This window comes from Hydra viridissima, unplaced genomic scaffold, assembly GCF_058129835.1.
Source record: "Hydra viridissima isolate aposymbiotic clone 2 unplaced genomic scaffold, HvirCarnegie_v1 scaffold_12, whole genome shotgun sequence".
Classification (NCBI taxonomy): domain Eukaryota; kingdom Metazoa; phylum Cnidaria; class Hydrozoa; order Anthoathecata; family Hydridae; genus Hydra; species Hydra viridissima.
In genome coordinates this window covers 10,743,772-10,763,618 of record NW_028324311.1, presented here as the reverse complement: position 1 = coordinate 10,763,618, position 19,847 = coordinate 10,743,772, and the positions used below count along the sequence as shown (strand labels likewise).

General features: G+C 32.1%; 6 protein-coding genes across 8 annotated transcripts; 1 reads left to right on the top strand and 5 right to left on the bottom strand.

The window, feature by feature from the left end:
* Positions 1–67: 67 nt before the first annotated feature.
* Positions 68–1,636, bottom strand: LOC149881236 (uncharacterized). Its single transcript, XM_090069149.1, has one exon. It carries the CDS (start codon positions 1,634–1,636, stop codon positions 203–205), a length of 1,434 nt encoding a protein of 477 aa, XP_089925275.1. The 3' UTR covers positions 68–202.
* Positions 68–2,461, bottom strand: LOC149881235 (uncharacterized). The gene has a single exon (XM_090069151.1). It carries the CDS (start codon positions 2,459–2,461, stop codon positions 1,646–1,648), a length of 816 nt encoding a protein of 271 aa, XP_089925277.1. The 3' UTR covers positions 68–1,645.
* An 833-nt stretch (positions 2,462–3,294) lies between these two features.
* On the top strand, positions 3,295–6,319 carry LOC149881234 (uncharacterized). Its single transcript, XM_090069148.1, has 3 exons — positions 3,295–3,452; positions 3,934–4,677; positions 4,819–6,319. The coding sequence occupies exons 2-3, from the start codon at positions 4,182–4,184 to the stop codon at positions 5,916–5,918; spliced, it is 1,596 nt and encodes a 531-aa protein (XP_089925274.1). The 5' UTR covers positions 3,295–3,452; positions 3,934–4,181; the 3' UTR covers positions 5,919–6,319.
* Positions 6,320–12,632: 6,313 nt separating this feature from the next.
* Positions 12,633–18,806, bottom strand: LOC149881231 (uncharacterized). 3 transcript variants are annotated; one of them, XM_090069362.1, is made up of 2 exons: positions 18,451–18,806; positions 12,633–12,884 (listed from the first exon to the last, which is right to left on the bottom strand). In XM_090069362.1, exons 1-2 carry the CDS (start codon positions 18,691–18,693, stop codon positions 12,813–12,815), a joined length of 315 nt encoding a protein of 104 aa, XP_089925488.1. In that variant the 5' UTR covers positions 18,694–18,806; the 3' UTR covers positions 12,633–12,812. The 3 variants fall into 3 exon arrangements, with proteins under 3 accessions (XP_089925488.1, XP_089925487.1, XP_089925486.1); XM_090069361.1 differs by lacking the exon at positions 12,633–12,884 and adding an exon at positions 13,670–16,253 and having other exon boundaries at positions 18,451–18,575; XM_090069360.1 differs by lacking the exon at positions 12,633–12,884 and adding an exon at positions 16,561–18,379.
* Positions 16,561–17,128, bottom strand: LOC149881233 (uncharacterized). Its single transcript, XM_090069363.1, has one exon. The coding sequence runs from the start codon at positions 17,126–17,128 to the stop codon at positions 16,607–16,609; it is 522 nt and encodes a 173-aa protein (XP_089925489.1). The 3' UTR covers positions 16,561–16,606.
* On the bottom strand, positions 16,561–18,102 carry LOC149881232 (uncharacterized). Its single transcript, XM_090069359.1, has one exon. The coding sequence runs from the start codon at positions 18,098–18,100 to the stop codon at positions 17,165–17,167; it is 936 nt and encodes a 311-aa protein (XP_089925485.1). The 5' UTR covers positions 18,101–18,102; the 3' UTR covers positions 16,561–17,164.
* Positions 18,807–19,847: the final 1,041 nt, after the last annotated feature.

Sequence of the window (19,847 nt, the reverse complement as noted above, 5' to 3'; positions counted from 1 at the left end):
AGGGGTGCCACACGGGGTTGAAAGTTTCACTAAGGTTGACGCTAATGGCTGTAAGCACTTTAAAAAATTTTTTCTACATAAACTATTTTAATTCAAAAGTTTTTAAATAACAAAGTATTGAACATTGAAAACCATGAAAAAATAACTATAATTTCAATATCATTTTAGTTTTTCATTTTGTTTTGAATGGAAAAATGACTATTTAGTCCTGTTTAACAACAGTAGATTTCTTGGCATCTGGAAACTGTTTTCGATGCTCAGACACAACATGGAGAAGTGCTTGCTTTTGTCCTTCATCTTTTGTTAGAATTTGATTAAAGTCTTGGATAAGAGCAACTCCTCTCTCTGCTCTGTCATTCACAACGCTCAAACCGGCTACAAAATGCTTAGCTGCAATAAAAACTTGGTCCTCGTTCCACAAAGATGAATCCAATTCGAGCCAAGAAGTTGAGATGCCCAGTATAACAAAAAACCTTATGGTGTTCGAGTTAATGAAATCAGCAAGCTCTGATGATGAAATGTTGTTTTCACGTAGTTGAACACGTTTTGCAGGAATTCCATTTCCAGTTTTTGTTTTCATTGCATTTACCATCTCGTATTTTGTAGCTGCATCAACACGATCATCAAAAAAACTAAAGGCAATCAGTTCCTCACTGAGGTACCACATATGACGAGACAATGCCTTTATCGCTACATTTGCAACATTTAAATTTATTGTCCTGAATTGTGTGAGTCGTTTAAGGCACATGAGATCATTCAGTGGAGCTTGAATGGACAGCGAAGCAGTAAACCATGAGTTGAGATAGACAAAGCAGACAAAAATATTCAAGAAACGTGATAAATTTATTTCACGCTTTGTCATGCGAAACTGGGATCTGAAGAGAAAAATTTTGATTGAATAAATAGCCATGGCCATCCATCTGGCCCGATGCATAGCCCCAGGAGCCATAAAATGAACCCCGCGAGGAGGAATATGACCCAGGTAGATCAAAGACAGTTCTAAAAGTTCCCTATAATCATCACGAGGCTGGTTCTCTGTCAGCAAGCAGTTTTGAATGAAATCAATAGCTTCTTTCATCATTTCTCTGTTGCTGTTAAAAACTAAAGCTGTTTCAGGATCTGATATACCGTCTTCATATCTGTCACGAACGATTGATAGCCATGCTGTTTGAAACCTTTTAAACATCAAAATGTCTGGTCCAGTAGATGGTCCAGCTAATGAGTTAAACACATCTCCAAAAACAACTTCAAAAATATGGTGCCGACATGCAAGATGGAGCAGCTCTTTATTCATCTTTTGTTCAATAAGAACTGCTGCACCAGAGCGAATCCCAGAATTACTGGCTGTAGTGTCAAAAGACATGGCTTTTATATTCTCTGCAAGATTCCAGTCGTCGGTTGCTGTTACAACTGCATTTGCCATTGCCTCTCCAGTGCCATTTGGGAGCTTAGGCACATTCAATAGACGTTCTACACCTTGACCTGAAACAAGAATAGGCAAGCGATCTATTTTTTCATGTTTTCCTGATATATCAGGGAGTAACTTGCCGTCCCAATGCACTACGAGTGGAACATCCCTAATATTTTCACCAAAACTTTCCTTCAATTTCAAAATTGTTTCGTATCTATGTTTCATTCTATTGCGTCAAATTGACCAGCGATTCAGAGCTAGTTCACTTGGGTTTTGACCAACAGCAACTGAGAATGAAGCCAAAGCATAAACCGCATTTCGGTCGCTGATCTTCGTTCGATCTAAAGCTGCTGCAACTTGTGGACTGACAATATTTTTTGGACGAGGTCGTTTTGTCTGCGGTGTCACTGCTGAGTCATGGTCAGAATCTACGTTCTCATTGCAACTTTTTTCTGAATCTGATTCAAATGTTTCAACTACAGCTTCACCGTTGCTGACAGCATGTCTCAATTCTTCTCGTTCTGTTCTGGCTTTTATAGCCTCTTGTCTCTCATGTTTACGTTTCAACTTGACTGCCAATTTTCTGTCTATTTGTGCCATTGAACTTGAGTGTCTTCCATTTCCAAGCTGAGCTTTAAGAAAAAGTTTGTCTTCTGGATTTTGTATAAGCCTCTCGGCATCAACATGAGAAATGTCGAACGTATCTTCAAATGATGCAACAAAGGCTGTTTCTTTCGCTATCTGAGTTGCTCCTCCTCTTTTTGAAGCCTTTTGTAGCTTTCTCCACTCATTGTATATTTTCTCTAGCCTCGCAATTGCATGTTGCAATGTTGTCATTGGCATGTAAGCTTTGTTCCAAAAATCAGCAACTGTTTTAATAGTAATGTCCGAACTTTCTCGCACGGTTTTTTTGTTTATTTTCAACTGATGGAAGAAAAACTGTAATGCTTGCTTTCGTGACGGTAATCTAGTACCATTAATGGAGGCATTTGTGAAACCGAGAAGGTAAATTTTGGTTGCAGATCTAGTTGCAGGTTTTGATTGTGACATTTTCTGATATTTATTAATCTAGAAAAATACAAATAAAGTTATGCAATAAGCATGATGTGAATTGCAAAAGTTATAAAATTTTATTCATTTAGTATATATTCAGTGATATCCATTATTCAGTATCTTTTTTGAGTTTAGATATATGAATTTATATAAAATAAAATTCAAAGTAGTTTACATAATTTATATTACAAAATAACAACTTAAATGTATACTGACTTTTCACAATTGAGATATTCCACTGCAAAAATGTTAAAAATGAAAAATTTTAGTTAAAATAATTAATTTGGTAGTCTGATAGTGATAAACATACAAAATGGCGATTGGGTGGCAAATTACAAGGAATTCTGGGATAGAAAAAATAAGTAAGTGGGCTGCAGCTAAGTAATTAATATTTAAGCACTATAAAAATTTAACTATTTGAATGTAACAAATTTCTAAAAATGCTATGAAGTAAAATTTCTGTTTTTTTTAATATGTATTTGGAAATTTATAAATATTTTTCATATACAGAACATTAATTAGTTGATAAATTTAACAACTGGTCAGATTCTCAAAAAAAACATAAAGAGTACACCTCATTGAAAAGACATCTGGTTGTGTTCAAAATGGATTTACAGATAAAAAAATTTATTTAAAGATTTCAATAATATTCAACAACACATTAATTTACACGGCTATCTTTTCTATCGCGTACATGTGGTTTTATCAGTTGGCATGTGGCACCCTTTAATGAAAGAATATTTTTATGAAATTTTGCACATGAGTTCATGAGATCAATAGGAACAGGACTAGAGGTTGTCCCAGACAAAATCTGAACATTTAATTTTTGACTACCACCCTAATCTGGGTAATATGAGCATCTGGCACACCCATTGGCAGAAGAAAAGAATTACTCTGGCAAGCTCCAGAAAAACCCTTTGGTGGGAGCAATTTTGACATTTTCCTGATCTCAAAACCATAAAAACTGAAATCATCCATCACCGTCCGTGTAAGAAAATTCATTTTTAAATTTATGCTTTATAAAAAACAGCAAATGACAGCATTAAAAGTTTTTGGCATTTTTACAGCCGCAGTAACCTTAGATTTTCATATTAAAAACAATTAAAAACATATAATCTGGTTAGAGAAACTAATTATAATCTAAAACTGCAAATAATTTCATTTTTACTAAATCTGAGAATGAGCAATTGTTAATGATTTACATTGCTCTTTTGTTACGCTAACTTTAGGTATTCAGTATAAAATTTTGCGATCATTAATTGAATATTGTTTGTTACTTCCATGCTGTAAGTTAAACAAAATTAAAAAATAATTTTTAGTTTTGAAACTATATAACTTTTATCAAATCCAAGAAATAGCAATTATCATTTTTAAATTTATGCTGTTACTCAAATTTTGAATTGCGCACTTAAAATATCTACATTTCAGTATTGTTATAGAATAATTTTTTAAAAGAATAATTTTTTCAGTTTCTAAACCTAAATTGAAGCAAAAGAATGCCAAATCAAGCCAAATCACATGATGACTGCAGAAAAACCGTCTGTTTTCTCTGCATGAGAAAGAGCTCAAGGTATTGTGTTATTTTTTCCTTTTTCTTTAATACTTTGATTTATTTATAAAACATTTATTTCTTCATTTGAATATTTAACATAAAATTTTTTTGATATACATTATCTGATGAGCTTTATGTATTGTTTTCAGATTTCTCACAAAATCTATGATGGATGATGTGTTGAGCATACTTTCATCAAGTCTTGATTTTGCTGACAACAGAGTGCCTCTTGGAATATGTGATACTTGCCGAATAATCATAGGAAAGAAGAAGAATGGAGCAGAAGTCAATTTACCACCTCTTTTTGACTTCACATCTGTCAAAGTTCGACCTTCAACAAGAGGCAACAACTGTGGCTGTCTAATCTGCCAGATTGGTCGAATGAAAGTTTTTGAAAAGCACCCACTTGAAGATCAAGAAAAATTGGAAACAGGCCAAACTCAAAGAAGATGCTCAGACTGTCTCTCCATTATTGGAAGAGGCATCTCACACAACTGTAACACATTTACATTTCGAGAAAATATGAGACAACTAGCCATCACGGATTCTAAAGTCTCTGAGCAAATTGCATCCACTATTGTTGCAGCCAAAAAATCCTCTCCACATGGGACAATCAGACTGTCTCATGCAGGTGGTGGTTGCCCCCTACCACTAACTAAAGGTGATTTAAGTATCTTTCAATTAGTGAAACATAAGTCAAATGAGTGAGACAGTTGCTTTTTGCTATAGTTAAAAAAATTTAATGGCATTACTATGAATGTAATACAATCAAGACAATAATGTGATGAATGATAACTTTCAGGTTCATTAAAAGCAAAAAGACTCTTTGGTGATGTTCCTATCTTGAGCACTCAGAATCTTGTGCAAGTGCAAGTTAACACAGGCCTGTCAAACACAAACATGAAGAAGTTTGCATCAACCATCCATCATGTGTCCAAGGGTCATTTTTTGAAGCCTAATTTCCATGAAAAATTTTGTGATGCAGGAAAACAACTCAAAGATCATTTCATCCAAACAAAAATTCATGTCAGTAATGATAAGTTGCAGAAACGCCAACAAATTGTTGTGCATTGCAAAGATCTTGCAGATCTCCTCAATGATGTTCTGTTGAAAAGACAAATCTATTCATCACACATTGTAAAGCTTGGCCTTGATGGTGGTGGTGGTTTCTTAAAAGTAAGTTTGGGCAATCAAGAGGCAGAGCAGAGCATGGAGGCAGGGTCACCACCAAACAAGAAAACTTTAGCCACACCAACTGCCAGGGACAGTGGAGTCAAGAAGCAGCTGCTAGTTGCAATTGCTGAGGATGTGCCTGAAAATTACAGTAATATTCAAAAGATCCTCAATCTTCTTGGAATCGAGAAAGTTGACCTCCTCTCAACAGATTTGAAGATAGCCAACATTGTTTGCGGCCTTCAGTCACATGCCAGCTCTCACCCTTGCACATGGTGTGATGCCTCTCACAAGAATTTAGCCCAATGTGGCACCCCTCGAACATTTGGCTCTTTGAGACAATGCTTTGAGGATTTCAATGGAAGTGATCAGGATTTGAAGAAAGCTAAGCTATTCAAAAATGTCAAGTTGCCACTTCTAAATGTACCAGACAGCACACTTGTCTTGGACGTCATTCCACCAATGGAACTCCACCTACTTCTGGGTGTTGTAAACCATCTTTACAACATTCTAAGGGAGTCTTGGCCAAAAGTCTCAGCTTGGCTAAATGGTTTACATATCAAACCGCAGCCTTTTCATGGTGGGCAGTTTGCTGGCAATGAATGCAAGAAAATGCTGAAGAATGTGGATCTTCTTCAGAGAATGGCAGAACAAGATTGCGCATTTGACAAAAATTTGATTCTGTGGTTTCTGCATGCTTTGGAAACAAATTCGAGCCTGACTTTGTAGAAAGAATTGATGAATTTCACACTGCATACTTGTCTCAGACAAGAGGAAGAATCACTCCAAAGGTTCATGCAGTATTTTTCCACGTGAAAGAGTTCATTGAAAAACAAAGGGAACCACTAGGAAAATACAGTGAGCAGGCAGTAGAGGCTATGCACCACAACTTCAAATTACACTGGAGTAGATATAAAAGGCCAATTGATCATCCTGAATATGGGAAGTGGCTACAAACCTGTTTGGTTGACTACAACAGCAAAAGCTTGTAAGAAAGAGAAAAGTATGAATACTAGAAATTAGTGCACATTTTCTAATACTTCAATGAGAAAAACTGCTTTTTTCACTCTTGGATAACTTGTTGAGTAAAAGCTGTTGTACTCAACCATAGCTTAGAGATCATTGATGAAACTATCGGCGTCCTATGATTCAACCGAATCCTAAATTTCAATTTAGAACCGAATATGAAAAATTTATTACACAACCGAAAATATTCACGAAAAAAATTAGAACCGAAATAATTTCAATCGAATTTTCGATCGAAAGTCATTAATGATTTTAGAACCGAAAAAACTTCGATCGAATTTTCGATCGAAAGTCATTAATGATTTTAGAACCGAAAAAATTTCGATCGAATTTTCGATCGAAAGTCATTAATGATTTTAGAACCGAAATTCATTGAAAAGGTTTACAATCGAAAGTTCTAGCACCGAATTATTTTAGCTTTTATAAATTTTATAAGTTTTATACTTTTATACTTTTGTAATAAAAGTTTAAAGCGCTTGCTGTTTGAAATACAGTCTAACATAACAAATTGTAAAATAACTTTGTTTATTTTCAAAAATATCTCGTAGTTGGTGGAATAATAACAACAGAATGGAATATCAAAAAGTTGAAGGTGAAAGAAGAAATTCATTCCTCTACATAGCGGGGAATAATTGCCATGTAAAAAACAAGAATCACAACGGTTACATTTATTTAAAATGCAAAAACTATCAATTGTGTGTTGGAACTGCAAAAATACGCGAAGGAAGTGATTTACTTGAGACTAGATGTAGACACTTTTGTATCTGTCTTCGGTGTTCAGATATCCTTGCAAATGACAGAAACAAAAGATGTCCAATTTGTCGTTCAGAAATTGAAAACTTTTTAAATGTTTTTGTGTCTTAGTTGGAGGAACTGTTTGATTATTTACTATTGTAAATTATATATAGATCATATATATACATATATATTATATTCTAATTGGTGATTATGACTTTCGATCGAAGTTTTTTCGGTTCTAAATACATTTATGACATTTCGATCGAAAATTCGATTGAAATTATTTCGGTTCTAATTTTTTTCGTGAATATTTTCGGTTGTGTAATAAATTTCTCATATTCGGTTCTAAATTGAAATTTAGGATTCGGTTGAATCATAGGACGCCTACTTTTCGGTTCTAAATTGTTCGGTTATGAAATATTTCGGTGATATTTTCGAGGATAAATATTTTCGGCTCTATCATGTGACACGAAACTATCAAAGATGCAATTTTCCGTTGTAGTTTCTTCTGATTTTGCAGATTACTTTATAGCAACTATTGAATATCTTTTGTTTTAGAAAAAAATAGTGTTTAAAAACTTGATTTGTTATATAAACTTTTGCAATTTTTTGTTAAACAGTTACCTTTTGTGTTTTTTATGCCAATCTAGAATAAAGAATATTTATAATACTGTAAAAATGCCAATAAATATTGAATGCTGTCATTTTCAATTTTTTAAGAATAAGCAAAATTTTAAACACACTTTTCTTCTGCGGAAGGTGTTAGATGATTTCAGTTTTTATAGTTTTGAGATCAGGAAAATGTCAAAATTGCTCCCACCAAAGGGTTTTTCTGGAGCTTGCCAGAGTAATTCTTTTCTTCTGCCAATGGGTGTGCTGGGTAATATGAGCATACGCGAAGTTTTCTATTTTGCATTCAACGAGTTTCCAGAAGTTTGGTGTTTTCATAATGATTATTATACAGTAGTTACATAAAGAAGTCTATTAAGTTTATAGCGCAGTTATTAGCGGGTGTCTTCTAATTAAAACGCAAGTAATTTGGTTTATTAAAATATTCTTGTTACACAAGAAAAGATCTGTGTAGTTTAATTTTAATGTTAAAGTTGTTCTCTTTGCATTTTCTTATAGGAAAACTTATTTGCTAAGTCTATAACGACTTATCAAGTGGGATCTATATAATTCGAACATTTTAAGCTTAATCCACTAGATCATACCATTTCCAGGTAAAACGAGCATCCTCATATTATCCTGGGTTTATCTTGAAACTCCTTAGTTTGTCGCCTTTAAGCCCGTTTTTCTAAAGTGAGCTACTAAAAAAAGTCGAAAACACTTTTCAATTAATTTCTGATACCTATAAAAAATCAAAAACACTTCTCAGCTTTAACTTAGATGACAAGAAATAACGAATCAAATTTTTCAAGAGTTAAATGGGCCTTAGAAAATCTGAAAAAAGCAATTGATGATGTTTTAAAATTTGGGAGAAGTCAGAAATAAGCAATTGATGATGTTTTAAAGTTTGGGAGAAGTCAGAAATATATTAAAACAATTACAGTGTTACGTTGTGTGAGTGTTGTTAGAGCATATGTACCTCCCATGATTATTTTTCCACGTGCACGCATGAAACCATCTTTCATGGTTAAGCACCGCAAGGAGCACTTGGTGTTGCAACAAAAAAGGTTGGATAAATGAAGAGCTGTTTTATATCTGGTTTGAGCGAGGTTTATGGCGAGGCTGCTTCATTGAGTAAAGCTGAAAGTGGATTCCGTAAATCAGGAATTCATCCTTTTAATCGTCTACCAGACCAACATATTAAGCACATGCATTATATCAAAGAATCCAATTTTTCAGAGACTAAAACATTTGCGCAGCTGCTTGATGAGTCTGTATCTGTTAACAAAACATCAAGAAAACGAAAATCTGTTCATCATGCTGTAGTTACCAGTTCTCCATATAGAGCTTTACTTGAAGATTCTAAAACAAAAAAAAAGTGCATTAGAAAAACTTCTACAACTTTAAAAGATTCACAGAAAAAAAAGAAAATCAATTTAAATGTCTGTAACATTCTGAAAAAGAGGAACAAACCAAAAGATGTAATACAAAAGAGCATATTAGGTTCCTATAGACTTAAAAAACAAATAAATGTTTACCATTTGAATTTATAGCTTAGTTTCCATTTTTGGTTGTTTCAAATAATGATGATGAAACTAATGGTATGGATCAAACATTTTGCATGATATGTGAAATTTTGTACAAATAGTCTGAAGTGCCATGGAACCAATGTAGTGATTGCAGGAGTTGGTACTGCGAAACATGTACTGGAAAGTATAAACTGAAAAGTGCTTTTTTGTGTTGCAGCTGCAAATAAAACGCTACTTTTAAAATTTATTTGTATATAAAGAGACTTATTTTACTCAATGTTATAAAACAATCTTATGTCATTATATTATGTTTATTTTGTGTTATGTGAATAAGCATTTTATGTTACTATGTTAAGATTAACATAATATTTTTTGAATAAACAAGTAATCAGAAATTTTGTTGTTGTTGTATTACAACTGCAAACTAAATATTACTTTTAACATTTATCTAGAAAGAGATAATGCTATATCATTAGATGTTAAAATGATTACTTTGTCATTTTACTCCAGATCCTCTATTAAATGCATCGTTTTGTTATTTTTGGGTAATTTAACATTTTTCATCTACTAACTTGAAGTGCTCATATTACCCAGTGGTGTAGGTAATAGGAGCAATTTTGCTGTTTTTTAATAACCTCCGTGTTTTTAAGAAAATGTTTCTGGTACCCAAAAATGAAAGTGGATTGTGAGTAGTGACCCATGAAGATTGTTTATAGTCAAAAACTTTGGGCTCAGCATAATTATTTTTGAAAGAATTCCCATTTTTGCTTAAGGTGCTCATTATACCCTAATCTACCGTATATATATATATATATATATATATAATATATATATATATATATATAAAATAACGTCCCAATACATAAGAAAGAAATCCTTTATACAGTAACAGTGTCCCCTAAATACTCTATCCTTAACAATGCTTTTCCACTTTTTTTATCGCTCCTCATCTATTCATATCTCTCAATGGATTTTGTTTAATCTGTAAATATTTAAGGACTTCGCAATCAAGTTTGATAAATTTGATTTAACCAAAGATGATTGACTATTCTGTTAGCTGTTTTATAATGCTGGGAATTTTTCATTATAGCCAGTTAACTCATGAGCCAAAGGTGATGCTCTATTTGTGGAACCATTTAATAAACATTTGAAATATCTTCTTGATTTTGTACCCATATAACTACCCTTGAAATGCCTATTTCTTCAGCAACAGTAGATGCCAACTTTTCTTCCTTGAATCAAAAAATGTTAGCAACTTTCTGTTTTAGGATTTTGAATATCATTTTAAGATTCAGCGTCTCAAAATCTTAATCAGTTTGTTCAAAATTGTTTTGGCATACTTTAGACGTTTACCTTAATAGACTTTGTTGACAAATGTTTCTTTCGTACTACACGACCGAAAAACCCAGCTTCATGAAGTCTATTTCGAATGGTAATGGTGTAATGTTGTTCCTAGTTCGGTCTTGACCTCGATTTTCACACCATTGGCAGATTTACGTCGATTAGATGTGTACAATCAATAAAATAATTCGGTAGTTATTCTTTTTCGACCGAATAAATTACCGTCAATATATTTTTTTTGAAAGAACTCTATTCTGAATTTTTGTCAGTTTGTCTTGAAAAGACTGTCAATCAAATCTTCATCGAGATATAAAGTTACGGTAACTTATGCATTTTGACTTTTTCTGTGAGAAGTAAAATTGCGGAGTAGGATAGGGTAAAAAAGTGGTAGCAAATGACCTATCAATTTAGATGGCATTTAGAGATTACTTGCATCCAGCAGATGCATTTTACAGTCTGAACTAAGAGATCTGTAAAGATATGCGAGGCTTATAAAGCATATTACGACACGTCACCAGCCGGGGAATCAAGACCAAGGGAACATCATTTAACAAGTAAAAAACAAATTTGAAAGAGAACGTTAAAGTTGATTCGATCGTTACTCTTTTTGAGAATGCAGTGGTTTATTTTTTAAAATTCCAATGTTGTAACAATTTTGGGAATTTAATTTTTTTTTATAAATTCTAATTTTTAAAGAAAGGATATTTTATGCAGTGTTGAAATATAATAATAAAAAAAAACATTTCTGAAAATTTACTAATTTAGTCGGCAACGCTTACAGACTAGTACAGAGGATAGAAGAGGTTCATAAAGTTTGCAATCCCAAGAACTTTGTAAGACCAGTCATAATATTACTTCTTCTGCATAGCTAACCCTTCCAAATGTCGAAGTGGCAAGATTTTATCTCCTATCCAGACATTCCTTTATCAAAGGTCTTTCCCAGCCCTCCAGACTGAGATTAACCACCTTCAAGCTTCACGATCAGTACGTCGTAGGAAGAGGGAGGTAATCCAACATTCGGAGTTCGATTTTGAAAATATGGATGAAAGCCATACTTCTCCAACTTAAAAGGCATCAAATACCTGATCAGGGAATTTGGACTTCTGATATCTAGACTCAGATAGTGTAACTTATTGGATGAAAATAAACAGTTCACAGATCAAACAAAACTACCAAACTTTTCAAACCTCATTCCTACAAAAGTTTTGAGATCCTGCAAACCTGGTTGACCCGAGAAAACTATTTGGTAGGTTGTTAGGATAGACGCAATAGAACATTAATATGTAATCATTAAAATCTCTAAGAAGAAGAAAGAAATTTAAATTCAAAAGTATATTCTTCATTTGACTGAAAATTTCCATATATGGCAGCTTTCTTTTTCATTTTTCAGTTTTTCAAGCATTTTTCAAAATTTCCACATATGGCAGCTTTCAGTTTAACATTTTTCAGTTTTACAAACATTCTTTAAAACTTTGATAGCAATAATTGTCTTTGTATGAATCATGCAAATAGAATATCTTGTTACATTTTTAAGAAAGACAACAAATGTCTGCAAGTTTGAAGTGCATTTTGAAATATGTAGTAAACCTTATTGCTTCACCCATTCAAAAAATGAATGTTTACTCTTATTCTGATCAAGTAATCAGTCTTTCAGTTGGAAATCAAAGTTGTTTAGGTTTTTGAAATTTTAAAATTGGTCAAAAAATGTTATGAAAAGTTTAGTAAATCAGAGATTATAAACATTAAATTGAATTTACGCGCGACATATAAGTATTAAAAAAAAATTTCATCTAATTGTTTGTGTTAATTTCAAGCTACAAATGTTTTTATATTATTTAAAAAACTTCTATAATGGCTTCTGTAAGAAACCATGGTGAGAGCAAGAAAGTTTTGTGTGTGTGTTGTGCGTAAAAAAGACGAAGAAAGGACTAAGTGACACCTCAATAAAGTCATTTTCGCAAACATCAACTTCAATGACCTAAGAATTCCTACAGGGATTTGTGAATGTTGCAGGTTTTCTTTTAGAAGAGCATCTGACCTAATCTAACCTAATGTTACGACAAAGTCGGAATTAAGTCGGTATGAACCGTAATCTAACGTAATAGTTCGTAATAAAACAAGACAAAGCTTTTAGTCAAAGCTTAAAAATGATTTATTGCAGTTTAAGTCATAATATAATTCATTTATTCAATTTACTAAAACTAGATTAGGATATCCAAGATTCAACATCAACTCATAAATTTCATCATCACGCAAAAATTTTAGTTGAAACCTTGAACCAAAGTAGATTACGCAAAATTACGACAGCTTACGATTCATAGCGCGGGAAATTCAAATGTTACGACTTGACTCGGAATGGAAGTCAGAATTTCCAAGTTTGTTACGAGTAGGTGTCGAACTTCCGACAAAAAAGTCGGTACGAGCCGGAATCGGACGGTCGTAACGCAGAGCTCTAAATAAAATCAAGAATCTTTTAAATATCCCTAATGCTTTTTTTGTAAGCTGTATCAACTTTTGCAACAATTTTAAAAAAAAACTTTAGATAACTAGAAAACTTGCAACAATCTTGTTAAATAATGAAAGACAAGAACAAGATAATCATCTCCAAAAGGTATCTAGTTCTTGTTTTAGACCATAGAATTTGTTCAGATCTCATTTGCTGCTCTGATCTTTTAGATCTAATTGTTTCTCTATTAAACCCAAATAGATCTGATTTGACTTATTTAATTTTCTTCTTTCCAAGCTTCGACTTTTCAAGCTGTATGAGCAGTTGGTAAATTTTTTTAAACTGCCACCATTCTTTTCGATAGATCAGCATGTTTGCTAATGGAATTATGCGGTTCTCTAGCTTCTCTATCCAGGTGTGTTAGCTAATTTGATCAGCTTAAATACTGCACAAATCTACCTTCAACAAAGTTTACGCAGCTCCAAATGCTAACACTCTCACCGCCACTATGTAACCACGGCATAACAATGCTTTGTTAAACTTTTCAAAATTAAATCCTCTCTTATCCTGATTTACCCCTTCAAATTTACTTTCATCACTGAAAACTACTTTCGCTTCCACTTTTCCATAAAGTATTCCCATTAAACCACCTTTGCCCTGTGATGGTCCTATCAACACAAACTTCTTTTCAAAGTGAAATGTTTCTAACAGTATCAAAAGAAACATATTTTTAAAAGTTCTGTTGAAGAGGATCAAACAAATGAATTAATGTTCTCTAGATTTTATGGGTTACTTTGCTGAATAGTTTTACTTTGATAATGAATTCATTAAAATCCTTACAGGACTTTTTATTGTATTTTATCAGTTGAATTACTGGATAATATTTTCGTCTCATAAGCATTAATTGTGAACGTCTCGTGTCGTCATAAACTTCGATTTAGAGAATAATTTATGACGACACAAGAATAAGAGTCATGTTCTTCCGAAAAAATAATAATTCAAAATGTTATGAATATTTTTTGAATTTAAAGTTCAAAAAAAAAAACTAACGAGAAAAAACAATTTTTCGAGAACTTTTATAGGAGAAAAATTTAGAGACCGCCGATTCGTTACTGTTTATCGGTTTGCGGATTGTGCACCGAGTTATCTATGTTAAACGGTTCAAATTACTTACGGGTTGATTTGATCCGAAAATGTATCGGAAAAAAGTTCGTTAAAATTTTTTCGGATTATTTTTTCGGATTGCAATCCGATTCGATACACTCGGATCGGATTCAATTCGAAAAATATTTTTCGAAATGGAATCCGAACCGATATTATTTTTACGGTTTTATACGGATTCAGAATAAAAAATGCTTTTGAAATAAGATTCATTTTTATTTATTTATAATATTCAAATATACAATAAAACGAAATGATTTCCTTGTTAAGAAATAAAAAAAGTCAAAATCACACAGAAAGTTAATCATTTTCCAAATTCATTTTCTGGCCACACAATGTCTTGAATTTTACTGAGTTGCTTAGTGTTTTCTTTCATATATACCAACATCTCAACCTTGGAGATTGAAAGATTGGTTCTTCTAGAGCTTTATATATTCCCTGCTGTTGAGATAACTCTTTCAGATGTTGATGATGCAGCAGGTATACAGGGGTTTTTTCTGGCCAGCCTTGACTTTATTGGGTAAGTATACTGGTTTTGTTTCCAGAATTCCAGTACATTTGTATTTGCTGGAACTGGTTTTGAATTCAAATACCCCTCAATTTCAGCAGAAATGACTTTCTTGGTGCTTGTTTCACCTCCAGGATTAATGTAACCTGCACCAAACACTTTCTTCCTCAGTTGTTCAGTGAAATCAAAGTTGTCATCATCTTCATCATCCAACATTGAAGGGGAAGGAGTGCTTTGGCTAGCCAAAATTCCTTTTTTTGACAGTTCTTCCATAGCTTTCTTTCCTGCAGTTTTGATTACTTCAAAGTTCCCCCCCTAATCCACAAAGCACATGCTCTTCCTGTTAAGATTTAAAAAATGAGCAATAGAGAATTCAATATTCATCAGCTCCCCTTCGAATCTTTTGTTTAGATCTTCATTGAATTAGTGAGCAAGCTCTAATGACACCTCGGTTTTTGGCTTGACACAGGCCTTACATTTTGCCTTGTTTTCCTCCACCTTGTTGAAGAATTCTCAAATATTAGATAGCTTAGGCATCTGAAAAGAAGAAAAAAATGAAATAGCATAAAAATGGAATAAAGCAGATTATTTGAGTTTTTCCTTTACATTTGTCTTAACAAAAAATGATATTTTTGAGGCATGCATAAAGCTTTGAATAAAAGAACTAATTATTTAAAGGTTATTTGCCTTAATTGTTGAAATGAACGTAACAACTTTTCAAACTAGTTTTTATCTCTATTTTTATTTCTATTGATATTTAAGTTGAAGAAACATAACCGTATAAATTTTATAGGACCAATCCATTAATTGAAGCAATCCGCAAAGCGAAATAATTCGCAAAGGAATTTGATCCACAAAAAAAAAAAAAAAAAAAAAAAAAACCGCAAAAATTTAGCTTGAAATATTCTTAACTTTTAAATCAAAATAAAATAATAATGGCTTACCGTAATAAATGTAAGTGAAGAATAGTAGACTTGATCTGTTGAACGAATTTTTGTAGGTTAAGATTTCCAAATAGGACTGATTGAAAATAAAAAAGAAATCCACTATTTATAGGACGCACATATAATAAAAATGTAATTTCTTTGAACCAAACCATTTAATGGTGACGCGAACGGAACGCGATTCGTATAATTCGCTAAGCGAATTAAAGTTAAATTGATTCGTAAAAATTTTTCGGATTAATAATCAAAACAGCAAAGTGAATCCGCAAAAAAAAAATTCGCTAGTGGTTCGTAAATTAGTTTTCGGATTATTAATCCGAAAAATTTTTACGAACTGACTGTTTTAATCGCAAAATAAGTCGGATTGGCTTTTTGCGGATTTTACGAATCGAATCGGCGCACAGTGACTCAAAGTGAAGAAAAAACGGCAAAAATTATATAACCATTGCATTTTAATATGTATTAAATGAATAGTTATTGTTTTTTTTGTCTAAAAATCAATTATGTGATTTTAAGTTATTTTTACGTGCAACAACCAGCAAAACGTGCGCGTATCTAAAAAACACGCGCGTATGAAATTTTACACGCGCAAGCAGATTTTTTTTTTTAATTTTTCTTCTCGAATCAAGTAATAGTTTGCATAATACATAATTTATTTTTAAATCTCTTTTTAACTCACTCCAACTTGTAATCAGGCGTGATCACACAGTACACTACCATCCAAATTTAAGTCATAATTATTACCGGGCCCCTCCCCTTTTGCTAAAAACAACGATTGAAAGAATTTTCAAAAAAAATAATAATAGTTCAGTCATCAACAAAGAGTATATAATAGAATGCTCTTAACATTACTATTATAACTATTTTAAATTTTAATTCATAGAAAATTTTAATTTTTTTAAAATTTCTGTCATCAATTGTTATCCTCCTCTTTTGATAAAAACAATGATTAAAAGAATTATCATTAATAAATAAAAAAAATTCAGACATCAACAAAGAGTAGATAATAGTTCTACTTTGAGCATTACTATTATAACTATTTTAAATTTTAATTCATAGAAAATTTTAATTTTTGATGGCAAATTTAACTATAAATAAAAAATTTCACAAAAGAATCACGACTGTTTAAGAAGAGAAAGAACTTCTACTGGAAGCAATTTCCCATTTTCACATCTATGGTTAGTGAATTGGATGCTCGATATAACTGGATCACTCCTTATCATAAGATAGTTAAACTGGTTTTTCATAACATTTATCCTTGAAATTTTGCATGAATGGTTTAATCTTGCATTTCTAATCTCTTTGTTAAGAGCCTCTAGTGATTCTTCTGAATAAACTCCAATGGGAAGTTCTAATGCATCGGCAATCTGTAAACCATGTTCTAAAAGTTTGTGAACGCTTGGAGGAATAACATACCAATTATATTCAGAAAGAATTTTATCTGTTGTATCATTACAATAATTTTGAAAAGAGCTTGGATCTAAATCATATCCTGAACAAACTGCTTTTAAAATTGTTTTAAGTCTAGAAATGATGTCAACATCTACACCTGTTATCTCAGAGAAAGTAATCGATTCCTCAAAGGCTCTTCTGGCAGTATTACCATCATTAGTGTTTCCAAAACCTTGTTTGGGCATGTCAACAATAAGACTTATTTCTTCCCTAAACTTCTTTTAGATAAATGCTTTTCTTTCTTTAACTGATTCTTTCTGCTCAGAGGTTTTAGCATAAAATGACCTAATTTTCAATTTATATCCAAGATGAAGAATGTACTCAAAGCATCTTATCCAAAGGTGAAGAGGTGAAAGGCCAAAAGATAAAGCTTCTTTATTGACAGGTTTAGATCTAATCAATTTAACGTCATTCATCTCTGTTGGCTTTGCTGAACATACATTACAGCTTTGAGAAGATGTAGTACTTGTCAGTGCATTAACAACTTTTCCATCAAACATAGTCAAATCCAAATTATACTTTATAATTGCTGTCATCATAGATGACTCAGCTTCTTCTGACTCTAAACTTACTACAAATGGTTCAAGTTTCTGAATCTCAATTCGTAATCGTTCCTCTTCTTCTTTAATTAGCATATCTGTTTCCTTTTTGTACTGCAAACATACCGGTCTGCAGAAATGTGTACTAGATGGTTTTTTGTTGTACCATATCACTGTATCATTAACAGTCAGTTTAAGAGGCACAACAGATGTTTGGAAAACACTCTCTTCATTTTTAATAACTTCATCTAGAGTTGTATCTAAATATTTTTGTTTATACAGACTCTGGCTAGACGCTCCATCAAAACCGCCTTTGAAATGCATGATTCCATGCTGATTGATATCTTTAACCAATAATTCAGAAAATATTTTATTGCAACTATTTAGACTCAAGATTCTACACAGTGTGTGATTAAAAAGAGATTGAAGGGAGCAAACTGCAGATGTTTCTGAAAAAGTCATATTATCAGGATAGCATTTCTTTTTTTCAATTAAAATTTTATGAAGAGACGGATAGACGTTTGCATTTTGTAATAAGGAGCTATTTCTGATTATCTGGTATTGTTCATCGGACAGATCACATTGAATTTTTAGGCTGACAGCATCTTCAACTTTCATTTAAACAGGTTCAAGCATAGACATGTTTTTCCTAATTTCATTTGCTTTATCTGGGTCCAAAGCCTTCTTTACTATAAAAATAAAATTGTTTCTACTAATGTTGGATTCAGTTGCTGCACTTTTTATAGAAGCTAATGCCAATGCTTCATGATTGTTTTCAGCTAAATGGGCAATTTTAGCTCTTTTGCTTCTTTCACCAAGATTTTCCCAAACTTTATTTTTTCTACCTGGACCTTCTTTAAATTTAACTCTTTTAACAAGATCGGGGAAAAACTCCTCCTGTAAATAGAAACTTAATTAAATAGAATGATTGCATAAAAAAAATTATTAACAAATAACTGTTTCTTTACCTGCAGCCAAACACCTTCTTTTAAAATCAATCTGTCATAGTTTCTATTATGCTTATCTAACTTAGCTCCCACTTTTGCTTTAAAAACAGACAACTTATTCTTTAAGTTAGTAAGCTCTGATTTATCGAAGTCATCTTCATGAAGGTTATAAACATTTAAAACTTCTTTAAACAAAGATTCAAGCAGATTAACTTTATTGAAACCTAGCTCTTTAATTTTTTGAAGAAGATCAATTCTTTTCATGTTTTATATATTATCTATAACATAACACACAAAAGTTATCAATAGTTTAACAATCTTATTGTCGTTTACATTATAGCTTAATAGCTACAAGTATTTTGAAAATCCATATATATATACATACATACATATATATACATATATATATATATATATATATATATATATATATATATATATATATATATATATATATATATATATATATATATATATTTATTTATTTGTATAAAATGAATAAAAACACCTTTTTATGGAACTCTGAGTTTCATGCCTTACGGCAATCATCAGCCATAGTGTATATCGTTACTTAAAAGCCGTTTAAAAATTACAAATTAAAATCACGGTAGAACGAGTTCTGACGTTACTAAACCGAAACAAAACAAAAAGACGTCAAAGGTTTTAGTCCCTGGTGTCGAATAAGGATAGCAAAAATTTCTTTGCATGCCGGCACTTTGATACTATTTCATATCTTTTGTTAAGTAAGTTTTCTCCTTTGTATGATAATATATGAAATTTTTCGCGGAGACAAAGGTTACAAACTTTTGCTGCTTGATTGTAGGGTTTGCATTGTGCTACAATCTTCCATGTAATCACCGGTTTCAGATTTTTAGATTTTAGCATCCATATTTCTTTGGAAAGTTCGGTGTCATTTTTATATTTTAGTGCGTTGAAAGATTTAAGATGGTTGGCATATCTAAGTTTAAACGTAGTTTCACTTATACCGAAATAAACTTTGTCTTTGAATTGAGGATCTCCAGAACTTACAGTGGCTTGGTATACGACATTGCTAGAAAGGCATTGGTTGTTTAACGGACAATTTTTTTTTGTCTATGCAGTTGCATTCTTTTGTTGTTTTATATTTATCGCTTTGAAGAATTTTGTTATTATGTGCATTTATTAAAGAATTGATATTGGGCATGCAACTATAACTAACTTTAATATAGTTTCGATTAAAAATTTTATGAAGCCTGTGTCCTATTGGAAAGTGTTTGTCAATTAAAGCTAAGAAGCGCTTTCCAATATTAGTTTCAACATTTTTGTTATACGGGGGGTTATACCATATAATTTTACATTTGCGATGTTTACTTTGATGCTTGTCTATTTGTGGTTGGTAGGTGAGTTTTGAATTGTAACCTGATTTCCGTAAAGCCTCT